Source organism: Microplitis mediator, chromosome 3, assembly GCF_029852145.1.
Source record: "Microplitis mediator isolate UGA2020A chromosome 3, iyMicMedi2.1, whole genome shotgun sequence".
In the NCBI taxonomy this organism is placed as follows: domain Eukaryota; kingdom Metazoa; phylum Arthropoda; class Insecta; order Hymenoptera; family Braconidae; genus Microplitis; species Microplitis mediator.
Window position 1 is genome coordinate 1,120,820 of NC_079971.1, and position 22,846 is coordinate 1,143,665.

Below are 22,846 nucleotides of genomic sequence, written 5' to 3' on the forward strand. Positions count from 1 at the left end.
CCTCTTTTATCTTCTTATTCTTGTTCATTTCTCCAGCAGAAGCCTGCAGCCGGTGGTATCTTCCTACATACATAATTCTAGGAGAGAAGGAACCTACTGGTTGTTTTATTCGACGCTAATCGATTCGACGTCTCTTGGAACTGACGTACCAAGGTCGTTCTTTTAAGCATTACACATCAGAAAATTGCCCGGCTCACTGTTTGATTCTTTAATATCCCGTCAAACGGTAACATCGCCGATATAGATTTCTTCTGGTGGTTCTTTAACTTTTTTAAAAAAACAAATTCAATTATTTTATCATTCTCGGAAGCTGGTAAAGTTGAGTAATAACCAGAAAACCTGTATGTGAGGATGCTTAATGACCAGTATGCTGAAGAAATCCCCCCGTAATGACTGTTAGTTAAATTAGTCATTTTTATTATTATTATTTAAACATATACTTAGTACTATAAATGTATGGTTACGTTACAGAAATAAGTTTTAGCCCATAACGACTTGCACCATACGTTTTATTCCCATGTATGTTTTTGAAGTACGACTTGTACTTGTGGTCATCTCTCTTTGCTACCTTTACCACTTCTTCTGCTCATTATCCTCCTTCATTTTTTGTTATTATTATTATTTTTCGGTCAATAAGAAACGAGCTTACAGAACAAGTTGTAATTTATCTAGCCGAGAATAGTTTGATTATTTTTTATTATTTTATCTCATCAGTATATTATTTGTTGTCATCGATATCTACACTGTAAAAAGAGCGGTGTTAAAAATGGACTCATTTTAACTACGCCCGGTGTTAAAATAAAATTACACCGGTGTAGGAGGAGTAATACACCGGTGTTAAATCAGGGTAACCGGTGTAAAAGCGGAATTTTTAAAAGTAGTACCGGTTTTAAAAAAGAGAATTTTTTTTAACACCGGTACAGAATATTTACACCGGCGGCGGCGTTATTTTAACACCGGTCTAGAATATTTACACCAGCACCAGTGTTATTTTAACACCAGAGAATTTTTTTTCACACCGGTCTAGAATATTTACACCGGCAGCGGTGTTATTTTAACACCGGAGAATTTTTTTTAACACCGGTACAGAATATTTACACCGGTGGCGGCGTTATTTTAACACCGGAGAATTTTTTTTAACACCGGAGAATTTCTTTTAACACCGGTACAGAATATTTACACCGGCGGCGGCGTTATTTTAACACCGGAGAATTTTTTTTAACACCGGTACAGAATATTTACACCGGCAGCGGTGTTATTTTAACACCAGAGAATTTTTTTTAACACCGGTACAGAATATTTACACCGGTGGCGGCGTTATTTTAACACCGGTCTAGAATATTTACACCGGCAGCGGTGTTATTGTAACACCGGATAATTTTTTTTAACACCGGTACAGAATATTTACACCGGCAGCGGCGTTATTTTAACACCGGTCTAGAATATTTACACCGTCAGCGGTGTTATTTTAACACCGAAGAATTTTTTTTAACACCGGTACAAAATATTTACACCGGCAGCGGGGTTATTTTCATACCATTTTCGGTGTTGAAATTTAACACCGATAATTTTAACACCTACACCGCTTTGACTTCCCCGGTGATTTTTTACAGTGTACTACAATTAAAGTATTATCTGACATTTATTTTAAAATACCTGACATATAAATAAAATAAAATATTAAACTAACACGCTCCTCGTACGTCTTTGTCTTAAATAAATCTCAGATCGTGTGCGTGAGATTATTTTGTAGTCTTTTGCGGGCGTTATCTTGATGTCCGTTCGTGCAAAGAAATCTCGCGAATTGAATTCCCATAATGAATATCCAATGAAGATAAAATAAACCCAGTGCTTTTGTCCGTTTTTAAAATCATAAATATCGAGCTTTAAATTATCTCGACAAAATTACAATCGAATTCCTCATATATCGGGTACGCTTTGATAACAATTTCATATTTTTAGTCCTTTTTAGCCGTACGATAATCGGGAATTGCGTTTAAATAGTGTTATTAGGTTTTATCAAACATGTAACAGATAAATGACAAAAAGTTATCTGGATGGTGTAAAGAAAGTGGGCGTTTACGTTGGAACGCGTCCTTGCATTTGCCACGCGATCCAGGCTTCTGATAAAACCGTCCGGCGTTCGATTAAAAAAACCCATCCGAGAAGTAAATAAAAGCAAAGTATTAAGAAAGCGCAAGTATCATTCTGTAAATACTTAAATTGATGATGATGACTAACATCCACATATTGATTATCATCCAAATTTTTTACCCACAAAGTTCCGAGTAGAGGAAAGAAAACAAAGAGCGCATCAGCAAATAACTTTTTTCTCCGCGGTAATAAAATTAACTTGCGTAGAAAAAGAGTGCTCTCTAAACATGAATTAGTGGAAATTTAATTAATTACGTTAGTGAAGCAGTATTCACTTCATAATCAGTGGATTTAAATAACAAATTAGTGAATTCTCACTAATAAATTTAGTACTATAATTTTCACTAGCAAATTAGTGATTTTCACTATTGAACTAGCGATATTTTCATAATTTCTACAAGTGAAACTGTTATTCACTTCTTAATTTATGAATTTCACAATTTCACTATTAACTTTAACTAGCAAATAATTAAATATTTTACTAGATATAAATATAATTAATAATTATGGTGCTATTTTTAAAAATTTTAATAAAAAACTTTCAAAATAAAAAAAATAGAAGTACAGAACAATAATATATTTATATGAAGAGTACGTCAATCATAACATCACGGATTTTTTATTTCTTCATCAGTTATTGTTTGGTATCATAACGAATATACTATTTACACTCACGCGATCACATGCGTAAGCCAGCGCAGTGGATAGCATCAAAGACTTTGAATCGGAAGGATGCAGGTTCGAGCCCAGCAGTCACCGGGATTTTTTCATCAATCAAAATCATGTATACTTCCTCTAAGTAATGATTCTAAAACATTAATCACATTTCGGATCTAATTACAAGTGTCTTATATTTTTTTTCGCAATATAATATTTTTTTTCACCGATGAAATCAGTGGATTCCCATATTCACTTTTCAATTTAGTGGATTCTCATATTCACTTATCAAATCAGTGAATTCCAATATTCACATATTCATTTAGTGAATATTCACTAATTCTGCGTGGTACGATTGTAGCATTGACAATTAGTGAATATTCACTTGAAATTAGTGAAAAATCACTAATTCATATTTACAGAGTGAGGATAAATTTTCCCATGCTCGGATCAACTTCTTCGTGTTACGCAATGACGACATATAAAACTTTTATAAATGCATAATAAACAAGTTTAATATTTAAAATAATCGTAATTATCTTGATCAGGAACTAAAACCAAAAGAACTCACTCCGTACCCCTATATTATATTTGTTTTTTTACCAGCTGTCTGACGTGTCTTAAAGGTGTTGCTCAATGCTAAACATGTTTTTATCAATTTTAATAATTTGTAAGTTATTTGCATTAAGCACTTGGATTTCACGGGGTGTCTCATCAAACACGCGATCTAGCGAGCTAACAGAATCGCCGAGCAGCCAGATACTCTACAATTATAATGACATATTCTGCTTAAACATTTTCGTTCGCAAGGCCAGTCGACGAGGTCGTTTGCTAAAAAAAAAAAATTCACCTCAAGAGTAAAACAAGAAAAGCTAAAAAGTACTAAAACCAAATAGAGCTAAATAAATCGAAAGAAAAAACATAATATACTTTTAGTTTCTGAGAAGCACAGAAATTTATCTGTTGTTAACTTTATTTCATTCAAGTTTATGGCTCTTTTAAGGCTTTTGTGTATCCTACTGCAATCACAGAACGATATTTCACGGGATCAAGTCGACCGGTCCCGCGCAAACTTTTTGTTGCTAGAAACTCTATAGATTTTCAGGCAGTATAACTTTAAAAATGACTATAAATATTCAAATGTGTGCTGAGTTGATAGAGATGAATTAGTAGAACTGCGGCTGCGGTATCAAGTCGGTGACCTCACAAGGCCCCGTCAAGGCCGTGCCTTGAGCTTGCCGAGATCTAGCATTTATTCTGCTCAAAAGATCTCTAGCCCCGTATTAATTCCGCTGATAGAACTTGTCCATCTCATCACAATCATCTGGAGTATTAGTTATCCAGTAATTGATTTCCGTTTGTTATGACAAACGGAAACAGGTTTGATTAAAATAGACTCGAGAGTTTCATTTTCTTACTAAAATTAACGACAAAAGTTGTTGTGGAAGATATCGCGTGATCATCATCACGCTTATTTGTCTCCTGGGTCGTTGGCTTCAAGGTATTTCCGGCGAGTTATATATCTCCTGCGCACTCACATGCCGAGCGGGATATCGTAATCGGACGCCTTCTACGAGTAGTTACATTAGCATTGCTCGTCTATTACTTTATAATCTGGGAGTTTTCTTGTCTCTTTATATCCACTGCCCTTTTTTTCCTCAATCTTCCAAACAATTGTCGTTTTTTCCAATTATCTGAGGCAAGAGTCCTCGGAAAATAACAAAAAAGACTCGATGCGTCATACGATCACGAAATGGCGCCCATCTGACGCAACAGCTGATGATCTAACCTCAATTTAATGACCCGAGTCGAAATTTAGAGCCTTCTAAAGTCGGACCTATTTCGGACTTGGAGGCTCTAAATAGAGTCTATTTCTATGCTAAATTAGGTCCGATTTTGGTCCCCGCGGTGCTACAAATTTCCGTTTTCGGCACTTGCGGGCTCAATCTAGGACCTGATGAAAATTAAAATTAGGTCCGATTTAGGGCCTATTATTATTACGGGACTAATATTGTCGGACTTGAAGGCTCAAAATCGGACCTCTCAGTGAATGTTAGGACCTCCGGGTTCAAAGTCGGAGCTACAGGACTACAGGGCTCTAAATCGGATCTATTTAGGGCTAGAGGGACCTATATAGGCTCTAAATTTCGACTCGGGAAAGTTCTAATTTTTCTTTTGTATATCTGAAGCATCAGTGGATCATGTAAACACGTTTTCTATCAGTATTTTTGTTAGCTTTTTTAGTGTCATGCGCCCATCGAAGGCAGCGCGGGCTTTCAGGTTTGAGAGACGAGCGTTAAATCACAAATTCGCTGTAAATTGTTCCTCTCCCCTCTGTAAAAGTATGTAGTCATATAGCCGGTGAGCAACAACCGGGTTTTTTTATATCCATTTTTTTTTTTTAATGATAAATGGGAGGCAGTAACGTCACGATACGAATATTTCGTCATCATATTCATCAAATGATATGTTTTAAATTTTATCTTACACAATCTGTGATTAAATCTATCGTTGAATAAAATTATGTATCGACAATTAACGAACTTGGAGGAATTAATTTTTATATGACATTAAATCTCAAGAGAGAGAGGGCGATGTGTGTGAGTGCGCGTGGTTAGGGAGATGATGATATTGAAAAGCCGGTCTTTCCGGTGATTCACTCGGTTATTATTATTATTATTTTTATAAAATCCAGTACACAGACGTTAGTTTGTCGATTGCCATTAAATCGATCGGGACGGTATCTGTGAAACCGTGTCTGGGTATGAAGATCAATTTAGGCGAAAGTATATATCCACGTCAAGGCGTTCTTCATCAAGCCACCTTAACGAGAACACTTTAACGCTCAATTGATATTGCCCCGCAATCATCATACCCACTTTATTTTACTCCCGATAAACTTAATTAATTTTAATATACCGAAGCCAGCCCAGCGTTTTCTCAAACGTCCCCTGTATATTCGTCTTATTCTTATTCTCCTGCTCGATCTTCTTCTTCTTCATACTGTCGATTGTTGTTATTATTTAACGTTGAATTAAAAGATTCAAATAACCATATGCGACAACGCAAGTAAAGCAACAAGAGTGAACCGTTTAACCTCGTGTTTATTTACTCGTTTTTAGTTATTGTAGGTTTCGATGATAAAATTCGCCTTAGCTTTAAAAACCCATCATGCGAATTAAAAGATGATGAATATTTAATAGCGCTAAATAAAACAGTACGAAGAGTACGTGAGAGTGAAAAATAAATAACTGGGGAGAGAGTGAGACAGTGGATAATAAGCACCTCGATTGGCCCGTTCATATTATTGACAGCAGGGCGTTCTGATAGACTCTCAGATATACCTGCTGATGTCTCGTCGTTGTCTGAGTGGGCTGGCCCTCGACTGAGCACACGAGAGATGAGAGTAAATATCACCCTCCAGGAAGACGCCTTGGGGTGAATTATAACGTTTCAGCGAGGCCAATTGAATTATTTAACGACACCTTCTTGAGAGTATGGAGTTAAGTCTCAAGGCGCCTCACGAACGCTGCAAAACTAATTTTAACTTTTGCGAAAATCATTTTCATTTCACGGCGAGGCTTTTTATGCAACTAAGTGTACATCAGTACATTGTATCAGTATATACTTACGCGGACAAGTTGGATTAAAAACGTCTTTAATTAACGTCACACGTAAATGTAAGTGTGTATCGAGACTGCGCGCGGAAGAGAGACTCGGTAGGATTGGCACGCCGGATCAATGTCCACATTTGCCCGTTCTTCGGGGTATGTGCAATATTTACTTAGCCACCGGTCTACACAGACGCGATTCCACCGGAGTATTACTCGAGGAACAAACAGCAGCAGCCTTAGGAGTAGAGGCATAAGCAAAAGCAAAAGCGCAAAAGCATCAGCGTCGGTAGTCCTGGAGGTATTTTCCTTGGATGAAAGAGACCGCGGGCAATGTCACCCTCGTAAAACAACCGAGCGTGTATTCTTCCTTCTTTTGTATCTGTAGAGCTCGAGCTCACGGGCACACATCTTTCTCGATTGCCGCAATGGGATGAAAGGCCACGCTGAAATGTTGACTATGTCGATTATCGTCGATGGATATACGAGATAATGAAAAGTCCTTTCGTGGTCTTGAGGAGTTTTCTTCCCTGCGCGTACGACTACTTTATCTAATCGTTATTTATTGTTATTATATTTACATCAACGATACTTTTTATTTGTATAACAGTAATATGTTTACCATCAACAACCTCTTGTCGTTTATTTGTTTCAGATTCACAAATGGAACAAGGCTATCGATCAGAAGTACAGGAACGCGCCCTAGTGGTGTCGCTGCAGATGTTCAATCTGATTCTGGAGCGAAGTGTCGCGCTGCTGAGAGAAGAACTGGATAAGAAGGAGAAGGAACGCCCGAGGCTGATTGTTGACGAAGACATGCAGGTCCTTTTGCCAACTATCAAGGTAAGGATCCCTTGTGACTACTAACTAGTTCTTGTTCTTGTGGTTCGCTCGGTATAATGTAACTCTGATGATGTAGTTCTAGAGGAGGACGAGAGTGCGTTATCTGATTAAACATAATTAATGAATTCCCGTGTGTGTGTGAGGATGAATATAAAATTAATAACGTTTCTCAGCGTTAGCGGCACTTTCATTTTTAAATTAACATTCGATCCGATTTCCCCCGTAGTTGTTGTCGTTCGCAGACAGGATTTATGAAGCCGATGGTTTTAGAGTTGCACCTACGCCTGATGATCCACGCTTGGTGGTCAATGTGTTCATGTACATGTACATATTTTATTTATTTATATCTCAGCTTATATACTTACTTATTCATACCTTTTTCTCTTATTTTACGTCTGCGTGCATCTACTTATTATGCAACGACGTTAAAGCGCCTGCGATTAATGCACCTATCGAATGCGTGTAGGGTCCATCTATAACATTCGAGAATCGATGAGAAGTATCTACTGTGTAAACCAACAAGGAGGAATAACAAGAGAAAGAAGAAGAAGAAGAAGTTTTAGAAAAACCCGAGACAAAGAGAGAGATAGTTATGTCTGCATTGTACGTGCTCGATAGATTCCTTAGCGTTATTTTTATTTGTTTTATTTTATCTCATTCGCGTATACGCCGATTATCCCGCCGCGGAAGAGAATCCATACGGGATACGCGAGAGAGATCGATCGTCCATCTTTCACCGATACTTGATCGATATCTCCGTTCGGCAACTTGCCAATAGAGATACCAACTATTCGCATTTCATCTTGGGTTAGAGACTTTGGTTTCAACGCGTGTTTGTAAATAAATAAAAAACTTTTATATATATAGAATTTTTTTTTCTATTTTAAATTGAAGAGAGAAAAGACTCATCAGTGAATCTAGCGGGAATCTTTTCAGTAATCTTGATCGAGATCCTGATCTATCGGATTGTTAACGGGAATCTTGATTATTTATTATTACTTTATTGTTTTTTTGTTTGGACTTTTTATTTCATTGTATTGAGATATTTCACATACCTTTGGTCGATCGGTAATTGAGGGTGGATGTATAAATATAATATAGCAATCTAAATTTAGTTACTCGCTCGTAGAGCCATTAATATTGTCGATAAAGTAGACAGAACGAGGCGCGAGGTATGCGGTGTGATGAGCTAACAGTATTTGCAAATACATCATATATATTAAAGATATATATTAATGTCCGGAAAATATTAAATTATCTCGCTAAACATGTCTCTCTTCATGAGGGAAATAACTAGATTTTTAATGCTCCAATAAAAACTAATAACTCATATCGGGAATTTGATTAAATTTTTTATAGATCTGGTGCGATTGGATGCTCTGCCACAGCACAGTCTGGAACCCGCCACCCTCATGTACAGATTATCGAGTTGGGTAAGTTTTAAAGCTTTTAAACAATTTTAATAAACATTTATTCTGCAAGCCGCAATCGATAATTATTCATTAAAAGTTTATCACAACCGCGGTAGCCGTATCGGATTACCGGATACTTAGTTTCAGCTTCGGGCACAACATTCTCGGTGACGGATACTGTAAAGTGATCAGGTGTTTGCTTTAATTACAAAGACCAGCAGCCAAGAGGACAATGGAATTTCGAGATCCCGAGCTCATAATTGGTTTTTAAACTTTTAAAATACTAAGCCGGTTGCTAAACTATTTAGTACCCGAGTCTGTAACTCAGTTGGTAACCCGAGGATGCGCTAACTTGCCGATAGATTACGCTGCTGTCTATACCGGGCTGTTTTTAATACTTAAATAGCATTACGGCGTAGTCGTGCTCTGCTCCGAATGGTCAATGTGAATAAAATAATAAAAACCCTTTTACGACACTGGTCGTGCTCCGCTCCGAGTGGTCAATGTGAATAAAATAATTAAGAGCCCTATTTTTATGTACACGGAAAAAATTTTTTGATAAAAATTACTCTGTAATTTCGAGTAATCCTGGGCCGTTGCAAAAAATTGGTATTTTTTGTTTTAAATTTATTTTTTTTTGTTTAAATATTAACGTTGCTAGACCATGTTTTACTCTACTACTGAGTAATTTTTTAAAAGTCTTATATTCAATCGATTATTGTGAATATCTCATCTTAATCTATTAATTTTTACTCCCCAATATACCATTCTTTTAAACTCATTAACTTTTTGATGAAAAACTGCTTATAACTCGAATAAATTTTCTCATCTATGGAAGTAATTTTTACTCTAAACTGCAGAGTAATATTTCAGTAGTCTCCGTTAATCTTCGGTTAATATCAGCTTCAATTAAATGTCTTTTATTTTACTCGCGACAACTTACATATGTTACGCACACAAACGTAGGCTTGGAAAAAAAGACGATCTCTGTATCTCTCTATAACTTGATATTTATTTTAAAACTAAAAAAAATTTTGTATCTTTTCTTTTTCAACACAATAAGAGTAATTTTTTTTTATTATTTTTCAAAATATTTATTTTAACTCATATTCTAAAGCAATTAGATGATTTTTAGATTTTTTATGAAAATTTCAGCCTATTAATTGTAATTTTTATTGTAATTCAATATAAATTTTATAAATTGAATCATCAACTTTTTATCATAACCTACGAGTAAAAATTGAATTAGAGAGAATTTATTTAGACAGCCGCTAGGTGTAATTTTTACTCGTAATTGTGAGTAAAAATTAATCTGATTGATTTTTACTCACTGAAAGAGTAAAATTTCGTAATTCGAGAGTAAAAAGTCGTAATGGCCCAAGATTACTCGATTTAGAGTAATTTTTATAATAAATAACATGGCAATATTCATACGAAAATTCTTTCCGTGTAGCAACAGGACTATGTAATTTTTTTTTTTACTGTAATCAAAGGAGATATTTTTTTGCTCATAGGCAAATTCAAAAGTAGTCGGGGTCCTGGAGAGGTTATCGGAGAACAACCTAGACGCCACTTACTAGTCGCGCTAATCGACCTTGGCGAGAGATATTAATCCGTATGACATATGACAGAGGTTGGTGAACCGCTCTGTCATCTGTGTACGATAGAGTAAGCACTGCTGAACGTGATTTAAATTAATGCGTTGAATCGTAGGTCACGGTTGCCGCTGAGGATGATCCACATCCACATCCACATCCTCGGGCATTTACGCTGGCAGCTTATGCCTTTAAGAGTTTTATTGTATTTTGTCAAACAGGATAAAATAAACAAGCCAAAATATACAGCATAATAATAATAAAATCACTCGGGCAAAGGCTGGATAAAAGTAGTTTTTAAAATAAATAAAATAAAGATGAATCTCATACAAAATAACTCGGAGATTCAATTCGACTGAGACGAATGGAGTAGTCTGATCCCTGGTAAGTCGATATAGAGAAGAAGCAAACCGAAAAAAAAGGTGAATAAAAAATAAAAAAGGGAGAAAAAGATGAACTTGAAGAGGGCAGAGCTGCCGCTTGTGCTTCTGCAGACGCGATCATCCGAGCGATGCAATCTATCGGCCATTAAACGAGTCCCAAGGCCCTCGACTCCCGATGCAAGACCGAGTAGCTAGAGATAGAGAAAGAGGGAGATAAGAACGAGAGAGTCGGGCTCAAGATTGCGTATTAAGTAAATGAGTGTAACTGAGACAGACATAAAAATCGCACGGGTTTGCGCAACCATTACTATCCGGCTGGATAAGTTAATTATTGTTTCTCGTTAACGATTAACAATTACGTGTACGTGAGTCAAGCGTCGCCTTGGCAAGGACGACAGCCACCGAGACGAATCGGACTCACGATCCTTGCCTACGGTCTATCATCTACTGCAGATGCTTAACTGTCTTCTTACAAATGACCTTTTCACTGTTCTAAATAATTAACGGCTATTCATTTTAATATTTATCTATCTCTATATATGTGTATAAATTATAAATATATCCATGTTTTAATGTAATATCTGTGTAGCTATCAATGTGTTGCCTTTACGGTGTTGCAGGCCACTAGGCGATGCATGGAGTAGACTGGCAACGATGGTAAATCTCCTAGAAAAGCTGCCGTATCCGCGAAAAATAGTTATTCACGCACGTGAAGCTATTGGACGGGAGAACGGTGAGTATCCTCTCTCTTTTTACTCGTTAACCGACAGATAACACGATTAGTCATCATTCCCCGATAGGGGCACCTCTATTAGTCATAGAGTACATCCCGGTAATTGCCACTTGGACCGTAAATTGCATTAATCCAACCAAGGGGCAGTTCAGTTTCCCTGGCGCTTGATTGCCAGTTCAGATTGATGGAAAAATTCAATCAACTCCAGTTTATATTTTCCTCAGTCTACAGACGATAGCTAAAAAGTGAAGAAAAATCTCCTTTGTCTGTTACAGAATTAAATTTAGTTAAATTACCCGAAGATGCGACGCTGTCTGGCTTCACGCCTCTCATGTCCAATCCCCAGGACTCGTTTTACGCCGAAAAGACTGAGGACATGGAAGTGGCCCAAGTGTGCCTACGTATACAAAAAATATTGTTTTTCGGACAAGTTTTCCTCTGCGGTCTCGAGACACCGGTACTCAAGTTACAAAAAAATGAATTCGGCATCAGCGAATACGTTTCTTTGGTCGAGACGTCCAGTACAAGTTCTCCGAATTCCCCTCCGGAACAGGTATACATTTTATTTTTTAAATCCGGAACCTATTTGTATCTTCCTACACTGTAAAAAATCCAGAGTGAAATAAAATCCGAATTCACTCCGCCACTCGGAGTTCCGGAGTTTTAAAAAAAATCACTCCGGTCCGGAGTTTTGATACTTAAATAAATTTATATTAATTTATATGAAACTGCTAAACAATGTGTGTGTGTGTGTGTGTGTGTGTATGTGTGCGTTTGCGTGCATGTGTGTGTTTGGGTGTGTGCAGGTGTTTGTGTGCGTTTGTGCAAATTTGTGCGTGTGTACAAATGTGTACGTGTGTTCGAATTTGTGCGTGTGTGCCTAAATATGTATGTGTGTATGTGTGTGCATATCAGCTGATCAATAATGTTATACGCTAATTTTTACTTCGATTTTATTATGTAGAGTTATATTTTATTAATAATATTTTCAAAACTCCGCTCCGGAGTGAAAACTCCCCTGCGGAGTGAATTTCACTCTGAGGGGAGTGAATAATTAAAAATTCATTAACTCCGCATTCACTCCGGATTTAATCCGCATTCACTCCGCGAATTTTTTACAGTGTAAAGTTACAAATCTTCACTATAATAATAATCGTCACTGTTATTTTTGCAGAGTGATTCGGAATTATTAGTAGATAGTTACAGCGAAGGTGAGGAAGAACCAACGTCTCTATTAAAACGTTTATCCAACGATTCGCTCGCGGAATCCGAGATACGATTGCTAATTGAGCGGAAAGAAGAATTGGAGAGACGTCAGCGAAAGCAAGAACGTCATCGGCAGCGTGTTCAGGTTTGTTACTTTTATTACGCTGCTCTACTCAATTCTATCATCATTATTATAATTCCCGAACTACATTTCACTGTTAAACTTATTAATTATACTTTTTATTAAACGCTACCAAGTTATTTAATCATTTAGCCTCGCACTTACCGATACCAGCGTTAAATCCGCCCGTTAAAACGCGTCTGGGTCCATGCGTAACGAATAAAAGATTCGGATAACGGATTCCTAGACGCTCACCTTGTTACATACTGCGTAGTATTTATTATCGGTTGCTCAACCGCACATATACGCGAACAAAATTTACGGGACGCGCAACACGCAAAACGTTTTTGCAGAGTTTAATTGAACGATGAAGGTGACAACCGATTTACTGGCTCATGCTTTCATTTCATCGGTAATCTACTTAATTCAACTGTTTTTATTAACGGAATTTTTTTTACATGCCTAATTCTCATATAATATGCGTAATGACGCGTTACTGGATGAATTTTTTTTGCTTATCAAGATGCTCTAGAAAAAGATCCTCTAGACATGATTTTGTTGCCGAGTTAACTCTGACTTACTTCAAGTTTAATAAAACTAGTCCGTTGTCTGTAAAAAGTTTAGCAAACTCGTTTTGAAATTATGCCTTAAAAAATTACAATTAAATAAAGAACTTGAAGTTATTCAGATCAAACTGCGAAATGTTTATATTTATTTCAATTCTGCAACGTTTCGTTGTGGTTCACAACTTCTTTGGGCAACTATTAGCAATACACAATAATATATTCATTCATTAAATATAATATATATATATAAATTTCATACTTTGAAAAAACTTTCACAGCATAGTGTTAAAATTCAGAATAGTCATTTTACGCATTACTGGTATAGGTTAACTCCCTAGCAGATCCAAATTACGGTAAATTACCATAATCTACCGCAATTTACGGCCATTACGATAATTTACAGTAAAATACTGTATTTCTACGGTAATTGTGACAATTCCCCGTAAAATTTTCGGCAATACTGCGGTATTTTACGGTAAAAGTATTCAGAAAAATTACCGGCAAATACGGCAACTTAACTCAATTACGGTAATTGGCGGTAAAATTGCAGCAATTAATCGTAAAATTTACGCCATTACGGCGAAATTTTAGGTAAGAGTGCGGTTACATTGCGGTGTTGCCGTAATTTATGATATTTAGAAAAATTACCGGCAAATACGGCAACTTAAGCCGATTACGGTAATTGGCGGTAAAATTGCGGCAATTAATCGTAAAATTTACGGCATTACGGTGAAATTTTAGGTAAGAGTGCGGCGTTTTACCGTAAATTGCCGTAATTTTCGGTGAAATATAGCATTTTGCGGCAAATTTGCCGTAAATTGCAGTATGCTGCGGTAAAATACGGTAAGTTACTGTAATACGGATCCGCTAGGGCTCACATAACATTTCGCTGTTTGATCTGCATAACTTGAAGTTCATTTATTATCTATAATATGGATCTGAACTCTAATTCAATTAAAAGTTTCAATATTAGACTGCATTTAGAGTTTTATTAACAATTGAAAATGCAATTGGGCCGCACGTCATTCTTCATATATATAAATCCATATATATGTGGCTGTGAATGTTTTATGTAAATATATATGCAAGTTTGTAGTAAAATTCTCGGACAGACGTGACTAATGAGCGAGATTGTGTAGTATCACACGAGATATTGTATGGGACTTTAGAATTTTGGACTCTGTCTGACCCTCGATTAAAGAGGATCAGGTTTAAACCCCTTTAGCGTCAGCGTCACAATTATAACCCAAAAATAAATAATACTTTTTTGTTTTCGGAATTTATTGGTGCGAGGATCCTAGGATGCACTTCGTTATTTTTTATTGCCGCCTTAAAAATATATAGTTTTGTTTATAACAGAAAGAATAAATAAATAAATAAATAAATAAATAAAGTGAATTAGCATTCGGCTGGATAAAAAATACATGAGAATGTAATTAAACAAACGTGCAATTATAATTCCTTCCGGTTTGGATGTTATGAAGATAGTTTAGACCGAGGAGTTAAGACTCGACTCAACAAATAAAAGTTTACTAACTCAGTTCACTTGCCACGGTCTCCTTTCATTTGTATCTCCACTGAGGAGACTACAGGATTATTTCAAGGCCGTGAAGAATAATGATAATAATAATAGTAATGATAATGATGATAATAATTATATAAATAATAAAAATAATAAGAAAGAGACGAGGTTGGGTTGCAGTAATGTAGAAGGGGAGGTTAGTAAGCGACGAGAACGAGAGAAACCGCGCGAGACTAATTACTCTAAACTAATTATACTCTGTTAGTGTAGTGGCGCTTCTCCGCAATTTATATATAGTATATACTCTCAAGTCTCTCGTTAATTTCTCGGTGACTGGGCTCAACTCTCATCGTGGCTTACTCTCTTAACTTCTTTTAACCGTCTGAGTTACTGTTCAAATAAATTACGATTTCTCCGTCTATTTGTATTGTGTTGTTTCCTTTTTAATTACATTAACTATTATTAATACATTTATAGTTAGCCGACTATTCCCTCTGTGAAAATAGTTATTTCACTTATTACCCGCCTGAAACTCCAATTTTTCAACAAATCAAATATGGAAGTTTTTCTCAGGTCCGTAAAAAGAAAATGAAACTAAAAATTATGGGTCTTACTCGAGTCGAAATTTAGAGCCTTCTAAAGTCGGACCTATTTCGGACTTGGAGGCTCTAAATAGAGTCTGTTTCTATGTTAAATTAGGTCCGATTTTGGTCCCCGAGGTGCTACAAATTTCCGTTTTCGGTACTTGCGGGCTCAATCTAGGACTTGATGAAAATTAAAATTAGGTCCGATTTAGGGCCTATTATTACGGGACTAATATTGTCGGACTTGAAGGCTCAAAATCGGACCTCTCAATGAATGTTAGGACCTCCGGGTTCAAAGTCGGAGCTATAGGACTACAGGGCTCTAAATCGGATCTATTTAGGGCTTTAGGGACCTATATAGGCTCTAAATTTCGACTCGGGTAATTTACTTTCAAAAATGCTGGGGAGCAGAAATTATGTGTACATGCAAACATTTAGGAAAAAAATCTGAAAAACAGTCGACTCTGTGGGAAAACTTTGAAACTTCCCGCTGTTTTTAAACTCAAGGAGCTGAGTCTAGATTTTCGATGGATTTTCTTAGACCCTGAATAAAATTAAGGCTTCCGTGAGATGTTTCGAGGTCTCGGGGTATCAGGCATCTTCTGGAAAAACTATTTTTCTAGTGCTTAAGACCATTCTCAGACAGTGCCCCCCACTTTTTAAAAAATTTTCAATGACTTAACTGTCATAAGCGTATCAAATTTTTATCAATTAATTAAAAAAAATTAAAGCATTAATTGAAAAAAGGACAACGTAGTCGTAATTTCGCCAATATATAGATTTAAAAAAAAATTATTTACACTTGATATCAATTAGGAGTTAAACAAAATTCGTTAAATAAATTTCAGTAAAATCGTCATGTCAATTTTATAATTCGAATTTTTTAATTTTGGCGGCTAAAATTTATTCAACAAATTTCGTTTAACTTCAAATTTATATCAAGTGTAAGTAATTTTTTTTAAATTCTATATCTCAACGAAATTACGACTACGTTGCCTTTTTTTCCATTAAGGTTTTAATTTTTTTTAATTAATTAATAAAATTTTAATACGGTTATGACAGTTGAAAGTCATTGCATATTTTTAAAAAGTGGACACTGTCTGAGAATGCCCTTAAAGTGGTAAAATTTCCGCGAAATATAAATAGTAAATTTTCATAATTAATTTTGATATTTTTTCCTATCAGTTTATTATTTCGAAAATTTCAATGGAGGCTAATAACGAGCTGCCTGATACGAAAATCCTTAGTATGGGTTCAGTAACTCGATTGGGGGGAAGAGGCTCATGAGGGTAGAGACTGAACCGAAAAAAATATCAAGTTCTAATAATTACTGAAAGTGGAAAAAACCAGGGCTTACTATATTTCAAATATTTCCCGGGAGAACCGGGGTCGAGACCACCAGCAGGTCGATTGTTTCGACGAGGGTGTTCTTATTTGTCTTTGGCAAATATGATAAGTCGGGCATTTTTTGTCAGAGGGTAAAAATTTTTGAATAAAAGAGCAATTGGAAAAAAGTACATTTGGCAAAATAAATTTTTAGTCCTTAGACTGCAAGTTTAGCGACAATAAATAAAATATAATTGCGGCTATTAATTTGAATTTTTGTAATAGAGATTAGAAGAAGGGTTTTTAAAAATAAAACAGCAATGAATTTTTCCCGACAGAATTTATAATACACTGGGGATTATAATGAAAATTTACGATGTTCGTATAAAAAATATTCATGACAGTGTGTCGGTTTTGCTCATACTATTTAAATATGTATATGCGCTTAGAGAAGAGAAGAAGAATTGTGATTATGAAATATATCGCGCTCACCGGCCAGAGAAGTCAATGAATAATTTCTCGATGCTTTTATATGGAATGAACGTCGGGCTAAAAGAGAGATGAGGAGTTGAAATGAATTAATGAAAGCAGATATATAGCTGCTCGTTATCGATTTTCAATAAGATAAATTTATTCTTAACTCTTGATATTTTAACAGAAATAAATTTTTCGCAAACGTATTTCGTTTATTTTAATTTCCGAGGCATGCGGACGGAATTTAAAACTTCTTACATAACCACAAGTTTCAGGCAAAAACTGCAACTGATTTTTTTAGCTATAAAATAACTTTATCGCTGAAATGAAAATCGCTAAGGACATTGGCCGTGAAACTGGAATCGGTACGTGACAAAAAATTTAAAGGCTCATTTTTTCGGTTTAAACCAGGGATTTATGAATGTAACCTAAAAAAAAAGAGTTTAAAGCAAAACTTGTTTCAAATAAATAAATAAATCAGTACAATTAAACAGATGGAAAAGCAATTTAATTCTCTAGAGTCGAGTAAATAAATACAGCAAACAAATAGTTAAATAATTATACAAAGGCATCTAATTTATATATTATTCAATGCGCAGCATCTTTCGGCACTACACACCCTCGATTTATCTTCTCTATTCTTGGCAACTTCTTGGTTCTCTGAAACTTTGATTGAGATTTCGAGGACTATATCCCGTGAGAATTCACCCTCGTCCTCGTCCTCGTCTGCGGATCCATGATAACAGTTTCCTTTGCACACCCTTCTCTTTTATCTTCCCATCCGTACCCTTGTTTTCCGTACGCAGTTGCCAAATTTACTTTCAACAAACAAAGGCCACTCGCTTTCTTCATCGTCTTTGCTAAATATTTAGGGTGTGCGAATAATTCGAATTTTTCATAAGTTTTCAAATTATTCGTGAATTTTCTTTTGAACGACTCGAAATTGTAATTTTTTCCACAAAGTTTTTTCAGAGGTTAATAGAAAGAGCTCAGATACGGATCTGCGAAAAAATTATTTTTGGTTACTTTCAAAATTTTGCTTTCCATTAAACAGAAATTGAAAATTTGAAAGCTGATTCGAATTTTCTCATTTGGAATCGAGTAGTTTGAAAAATTATAAGTAATTCAATAACTTTTGGATAATTCGGAAATTTTTGAATTCTTCACTGAAAAAAAAATTTATTTGAGCCAAAGATATCGTAAATTTGGTTACATGACTAAATATCTAATTTAAAATATCTGACGACAAAAGATCTAATGACAAAATATTTTAATCAACGATCATCGTTTTTGGTTTTAGATCAGGTTTTAATTCTATTATGGTACAAGATATTTTTGGATTAGATCTAATTTCTTAGATATTTTGACGTTAGATATTTAGGGTCAAATATTTAGTCGTGACACCGTAAATTTGAACATGGCCAAATAAATATTTAATTGTGAGAAAGATATATTTGAGTAGTTTACCCGCACAAAAAAATACATAAATAACATATATATTAGGGTGGCGCAAAAAAACCGACTATTTTTTTTTTTTCAATCTCGCATGAAAATTTGTTGCTTTACGATGTTTTAAGAAGCCTCTCCACAAATCAGCTCGATAAAAAAATTTTAAGAGGTCGCTCACGAATTTTGAAAATATCGAAAATGATCGGAATTCGGATTTTTATTAAAAAAATTTTTTTTTTCTCGTGGCAGCAATAGTTTATATTTGTAAAATCATGACTATGCTGAAAATTTCAGCCCAAAATATAAATATTTAAACGGCGCTCGAGAATTTCGAATATTAACTGATAATATGTAATTAATAGTTTGAATTAGTTTTTATAACTCAATTGTTGTCATTTCACTTAAATATAACTTTTGCATACCCAAAAATATACAGAACAGTCTTAAACAATGAAATTCGGTCAGTTTTGAATAAGCGAAAAAACCTACAAATTGAATTAAAAAATAAAAAAGTATGTAAATAACTTATTATTTCTATTTCTCGGGTTATATTTCCATTCATTGTCATGCAAATTGATGGTGAAAAAATCGAGAAGCTTTATTATTAATATTTAAGGGTCGCTCAAAAACGTCCAAGAGACTGCGCTCGGAAACATTCAAAATTCTTGAGCGCCGTTTAAATATTTAAATTTTGGGCTGAAATTTTCAGCATAGTCATGATTTTACAAATATAAACTATTGCTGCCACGAGAAAAAAAAAATTTTTTTAATAAAAATCCTACTTTCGATCATTTTCGATATTTTCAAAATTCGTGAGCGACCTCTTAAAAATTTTTTATCGAGCTGATTTGTGGAGAGGCTTCTTAAAACATCGTAAACCAACAAATGTTCATGCGAGATTGAAAAAAAAAAAATAGTCGGTTTTTTTGCGCCACCCTAATATATATATATTCCATATAGCCGATACATTGATGCATACATGTCACATATATATTTTTTTGTGTGAGTAATTCGTGAAATAAGTGATTAATTTGTGGTAAATAAATGATCCAATTGCTACAAATAAATAAGGGCTTCAAATATATATAGTATCGCAAAATTTTAGGTTATTTGTCACAAATTTAATTTTTTAACCACAAATATATTATATATTTCCGTCAAATTATAAAATTATTTGAATCAACTGTCATATTTTGTTGTACCAAATATATTTATTTGCCATTAAGAAATATTTTTAAAAAAGCCACAACTAAATTGATTTATTTTGGACAAATATTTCATTTTTTCAGTGTTCAAAAATTCGATTTGATTCGAACACGATTCGCACACCCCTACAAAATATACTTAAAGCAATAATTGCTGGTTGTTATAGTTGTTAACTTGTTATTTATAAATATAATTATACGGTATTATATTTAATGAAATAAATGTTGGTATAGAGTATAATAAATATATTAACAAAAATAAAATGATAATAAAGTAGCTGGTAGGTTTATCGTTAATAAATCGTGATATCAATTTCTATCGCAGATATCTTACGCGACTCCCATTCGACACACCTTCCTCGTAAACTCTTGTCTGCTGAATTGTAAGTAAAGACTCCAACTACGACACAGAAACTCTATATATATATTTATCTATATATATATACAAATAGTTGTATGATGAGAATTAGATCTTAAAAGCCAGTGTATTTACCTTCCGGGTAAGATCTCTCATTAGTAATACCGTAGATAATGTTTATTAACAACAGTCTGATTGCAATTTGACTAAAGTATACTTATTACTTTGTTTTTATAAAAGATATATATTTTAGTAAGCCGTTATATTTATTTACTGATTAGATGTCCATTCGCGTTAAATTAATGCCTTAAGTAATGAAAATACCGGGAATTTATTTAAATACCGAGCAAGTGAGCGCGATATAGTCCAGGTGCTCGAACCTGTCATCGAACGATTCCTTTTCCGTCCTCTCAACGTCACGTGGGTGTACTTTATGCTTGACTAGAGACGAGGATCTTACCATGCTGGAATACAAGCCCACAAGTTCCCTCATACATCTGATTTAAGAGACTATATTTACACGTGAGCATCCTTGTAATGCAACTGTTGCACTTATGAATACGATTATCGGTTAATATATTATCTTACAAACATTAACACTAATTTTATTGCCCATTATTTTTATCCCTCGTTCACCGAGCGCATAAAAACCATATTCAAATACCCATTAAACACTTTATTCGCAATATCATTTTTTAAATCCGCCTTTTTCTTTCCCTTTTACTTTTACTGTCCTCTTGCTTTCCGCTGAAATGAATAAAAACCCGGAGAATCATCGCGGTACTTTTTTTCGCCCTTTTCGGACCTCGCCCCGGGGGTTCTGCACACGCTGTCGCACCTCACTACTCAATGATTAATGACAGTATTATTGTTATTGTTCGATAAATCATTTTTTCCTTCACTTGATGCTCCAATGATTCATTCAATCGGCTAATTATTTATTTATCGAGTATTTAACAGATTAAATGAATATTTAAACGGTAGATAATGGGGAAATAATTTTTTGATAAAAATTACTCTGTAATTTCGAGTAATCCTGGGCCGTTGCAAACAATTGGTATTTTTTGGTTTAAATTTAATATTTTTTGTTTAAATATTAACGTTGCTAGACCATGTTTTACTCTACTACTGAGTAATTTTTTAAAAGTCTTATATTTAATCGATTATTGTGAATATCTCATCTTAATCTATTCATTTTTACTCCCCAATATACCATTCTTTTAAACTCATTAACTTTTTGATGAAAAACTGCCTATAATGCTAATAATTAACACAATTTTAAATTAATTCACTGGTATATTCATTTGTCAAAATTACTAAAATTTCAAATTTTGATGACGTCGAATAATTTGTATAAAAGTTCGCAAAAAAAAATTTTTGAAAATTACAAATTAATTTTTTTTTCACTTTCTTTGGATTTTAATAAAAAATAAAAAATTGCGGGAATTCTTTAAATTAAAATTTTGTATAGAAAAAAAAATTTCTTAGCGCAAGAATTTTTTTATCGACCCAAAATTTTTTTTTCGTCCTAAGAAAATTTACGCCTTCAATTTAAAATTCCAAAAATTTATTGGGATGAACAAAATTTTTTTTGAAGCGAGTAAAAATCATTTTTTTTCTGTATATTACTCCACGGAAATAATTTTCATGCGATTAATTTTACTCCCCAATATACCATTCTTTTAAACCCATTAACTTTTTGATGAAAAACTGCCTATAACTCGAATAAATTTTCTTATCTATGGGAGTAATTTTTACTCTAAACTGCAGAGTAATATTTCAGTAGTCTCCGTTAATCTTCGGTTAATATCGGCTTCAATTAAATGTCTTTTATTTTGCTCGCGACAACTTACATATGTTACGCACACAAACGTAGGCTTGGAAAAAAAGACGATCTCTGTATTTCTCTATAACTTGATATTTATTTTAAAATTAAAAAAAAATTTGTATCTTTTCTTTTTCAACACAATAAGAGTAATTTTTTTTTTATTATTTTTCAAAATATTTATTTTAAGTCATATTCTAAAGCAATTAGATGGTTTTTAGATTTTTTATGGAAATTTCAGCCTATTAATTGTAATTTTTAATTGTAATTCAATATAAATTTTATAAATTGAATCATCAACTTTTTATCATAACCTACGAGTAAAAATTGAATTAGAGAGAATTTATTTAGACAGCCGCTAGGTGTAATTTTTACTCGCAATTGTGAGTAAAAATTAATCTGATTGATTTTTACTCACTGAAAAAGTAAAATTTCGTAATTCAAAAGTAAAAAGTCGTAATGGCCCAAGATTACTCGATTTAGAGTAATTTTTATAATAAATAACATGGCAATATTCATAAGAAAATTCTTTCCGTGTAATGGGGAAATAAAGTGGAAATGTGGAATATTTCGTTTTACCGGAGACGTGGTTATTAAAATGATAACGATTCTGTGGATTAGCAGATGTAGCAGAATCAGAAATGAGGGAGAATAGATTTAACTCTTGGTGTGGATATATATATGTAGCTATAGATATACATAATATATATGTACTTAGTACTCAGAATCGCGCGGCTGGATAAGCTTGATTTATGTAGGACCACGGAGCGTACTTGCAATCGATTAATGAAAGGGCTTAACACAAAGCCATTAAGATAATCC

The 22,846-nt window shown here is 34.3% G+C and overlaps 1 protein-coding gene across 3 annotated transcripts in view; it reads left to right on the forward strand.

The window, feature by feature from the left end:
• The window catches only part of LOC130664589 (telomerase-binding protein EST1A-like), a 57,058-nt gene that overhangs the window by 26,364 nt on the left and 7,848 nt on the right, over positions 1-22,846 (forward strand). For all 3 annotated transcript variants that reach the window (XM_057464568.1, XM_057464569.1, XM_057464570.1), the window contains 5 exons: positions 7,078-7,265; positions 8,625-8,698; positions 11,276-11,388; positions 11,664-11,941; positions 12,563-12,739. In XM_057464568.1, the coding sequence (XP_057320551.1) occupies positions 7,078-7,265; positions 8,625-8,698; positions 11,276-11,388; positions 11,664-11,941; positions 12,563-12,739 (830 nt within the window). The remainder of the gene's footprint in view (positions 1-7,077; positions 7,266-8,624; positions 8,699-11,275; positions 11,389-11,663; positions 11,942-12,562; positions 12,740-22,846) is intronic.